The following is a 2,944-nucleotide window of genomic DNA, read 5'->3' as shown; positions in this document are numbered from 1 at the left end:
CTCCAATACTTTGGCCACCTGATACAAAGAACTGACTCATTTGAAAAGACCCTGATGCTGGGAAAGATTAAAGGTGAGAGGAGAAGGGGACAACAGAAGATGAGATGGTTGGATGGCATTACCGACGGGATGGACAAGAGTTTTAGTAAGCTCCAGGAGTTGGTGATGTCCAGGGAAGCCTGGCGTGCTGCAGTCCATGGGGTCGCAAAGAGTCGGACACGACTGAGCGACTGAACTGATTAACTGACCCCGGGACTGGGATGGCTCGGCGCCCCCTACGGGCCAGTTGAGGCGGCCGAGGCCACCGGCAGGAGACGCCGAAGGGACCGCGCGGTATGCAGTCGCCCCACTCGGCCACCTCTCCTCCAGGCAGCGGCTTCTTCACGGGCTGTGTCCGGCGCATCAGCTATTTGTTTCTGTAAAGGAAGCGGAGTAGTCTCGAATCCCCTCCGCAGGAATCCATTGGGAAGAAAGGAGCTGAAGGTCCGGCAGGAGGACCCTGCGAGTCGGGCAACTAGGGGCTGCTCTTGGCCGGCGCCATCGGGAGTTCCTTTTAGAGTTGCCTGTGAGCAAGTCAGCCCAGCCAGCCGGGCTTGTGTAGCCGCTCCGTGGCAGCAAGGCTTTTCCAGGGTAGATGCCTTTTATGAGCTAAAAGGGCTTACTCCCTGCGACCTCCGTCCGCCCCAACTCTCCCCACCCGCATCTTGTGCTACACCCAAAAACCTACACCATGGGGAGACTTTTCTGGTGGTCCAGTGGTTAAGACTCCGCTCCCAATACCGGGGCTCAGCTTCCATTCTTGCTGAGATAAATAGATCCCACATGCCCTGCGGACCCCTCGCCACTCAAGAAGAAAAATAAGGGTCGGGTGTGGAGTGAGGGTTTGGGGAGAGGCTAGGGGAGAGAGATTCTCGTGACTAGGAAAAATAAGGGATCCGCAGGCAAGAGAAGCATTTACAGGGAAGACTTGGGCAGAGCCTCAAAGCTCCGGAGATGTAGAGTGCAATCGGCTTCCCATGTCAGAGCTGGGAGGAACCTAGCTATCCAGGTGAGCAGGGGCCCCGTTCTTACAGCCCACACAGATGGGCCTGATGGAGTCCTTCTTTTGGTAGTGGCAGTAGGGCGGCCGGGTTCCTGCCTTGGCAAAGCAGTCTGTGACGCTGACGTCGTGAGAGCTGTTGTGGCAGCTCAGCAAGGAGCCGCTGCTGGTACAGGGCACAGCTGGAGTTGTGCAGAAATCTGCTATGGTGGCCAGATCCTCGTGAATGAAGGTGTTGATCTGCTTGCATCTACCCCTGTGGATCAGCCACCGTCGCCTCATCATCACATCGCAGTATCGGTGCTGTCCCCCAGGAACCCATGACCTGGGGTTATCTATGTGCCGTCTTGAGAAGGGCAGGCCTGAAGCGAAGACAGTTAGCTCCAGCAGGAGGAGGAGGAGAAGGGTCCACGTCAGATTCATGTTCCCTGTGAAAGCAGGTCAAGGAAGGCTGAGGTCAAGGAGCAGGCTATGGTCCCTTTCCCTCAAGATAACTATTTCTAAGAACTCTTGGCCCAAACACTTAATGTTCCTGATGGCCCCTATTGTTTTATAGTCACTAAGTGTCCAACTCTTTTGTAACCCCCGTGGACTATATAGCCCTCCAGCTTCCTCTTTTTATGGGCTTGTCCAAGCAAGAATACTGGAGTGGATTGCCAGGGGAATCTTCACAACCCAGGGATCAAACCTGCATTTCTTGCATTGTAGACAGGCCCCTAGCTATGCTTACTCTTGTACTCACAGAAATTACTCTTCTCACATCCCCTTTCCACTTCACTGCCGCCCCCCGCCCCACCCCAACTTCTTTTCTCTGAGAAAGTGATGAGGAGAGAAGAGAAGGACTTGCCAAGAAAGAAGGTGCCTTTCACCCACTCACTCCTTAATGGGTCTAACTCTCCAGTGATTTTTCTCCTTACTCGAGTAGTTAACCTAAAGATATATCTCTGAAGTGTTTGCGTATATCAGCCTCCTGATTCCGCAGCTTATGAATGAAGCAGGTGTTTCTGCCAAACCTTCCCTCCAGTGGGTGAGCTTGAAGGGTAATTGACAATCTATATGCCTTGCATCTTAGAAAATATTTCTACTTTCTTAAATTACTTATGCCTGTTTTAAATTTTGTTTAAAAGAAAGTGGGTGTGCTCAGTTCTAAGAGAGTGAACTTCATGTTTCCCTCTCCTAGTCCTCTGCCTCATGGAGGCAGAATAAAGACTCTGGCTTCTCTATGTGTAAGGAGTAAGGACTGGATGTCAGGTTCCTGTTTCTGGGTCTAATATGCCGATTCCTTTCTTGAATACCTGAAAGTCTCAGGGCAGGGCTTTTGCAGAGCAGATGACATCCATGGAGACAGATATGTCCCTCTCAGCGGTGGATATTCCTAGCAGAAATGGAACCTTCATTGCCTTCCCTCTTTCCTCTAATCCTATAGGAATTATATTATGGACATTTTCTTCCCAGACCATAAGGGGAAGGCCATTTGGAAAACTCTCAGATCTGTCAATGATCTTAAACAGACTGCTTCATGGGACTCATTTCATGTTTACTATTTCACACCCAGAATCTTTATCAGCATCACACAGGGTACCTATGACATCACTACAAATATGAAGAAAGAAACCTGTAGTTTGGTGCCTGTCTTTCACAAACTTGCTCTTGGAGGCGGGCTACTTACCCCATCCTACTCATCTCTAAAGTGAAGATTATAGACTAGAGATCTCTTTCAGTTCAGTCATTTTCTGTCTTTCAACCCCTAATAAAGCATTGTTTGTGTGTATGAGTCCATGTGTGATTTTCTGTGTACCCTATTGGCTTATACATGTTCGGGTAGGGAGAAATATTTTGTTTGCAAATTGAGTTTCCCTTTGTGATTTGTTAATCCAATTAAATCTAATTTTTCTGAAAAACACT

General features: G+C 49.6%; 1 protein-coding gene across 1 annotated transcript; it reads right to left on the bottom strand.

Annotated features, from left to right (window-relative positions):
* Window positions 1-927: 927 nt before the first annotated feature.
* On the bottom strand, window positions 928-2,574 carry LOC517093 (ribonuclease pancreatic). The gene is made up of 2 exons (XM_002690740.5): window positions 2,335-2,574; window positions 928-1,467 (listed from the first exon to the last, which is right to left on the bottom strand). Exon 2 carries the CDS (start codon window positions 1,460-1,462, stop codon window positions 1,037-1,039), a length of 426 nt encoding a protein of 141 aa, XP_002690786.1. The 5' UTR covers window positions 1,463-1,467; window positions 2,335-2,574; the 3' UTR covers window positions 928-1,036.
* Between the last annotated feature and the right edge of the window lie 370 nt (window positions 2,575-2,944).

Source organism: Bos taurus, chromosome 10 (genome assembly GCF_002263795.3).
Source record: "Bos taurus isolate L1 Dominette 01449 registration number 42190680 breed Hereford chromosome 10, ARS-UCD2.0, whole genome shotgun sequence".
Classification (NCBI taxonomy): domain Eukaryota; kingdom Metazoa; phylum Chordata; class Mammalia; order Artiodactyla; family Bovidae; genus Bos; species Bos taurus.
This window is presented reverse-complemented; position numbering and strand designations above follow the sequence as displayed.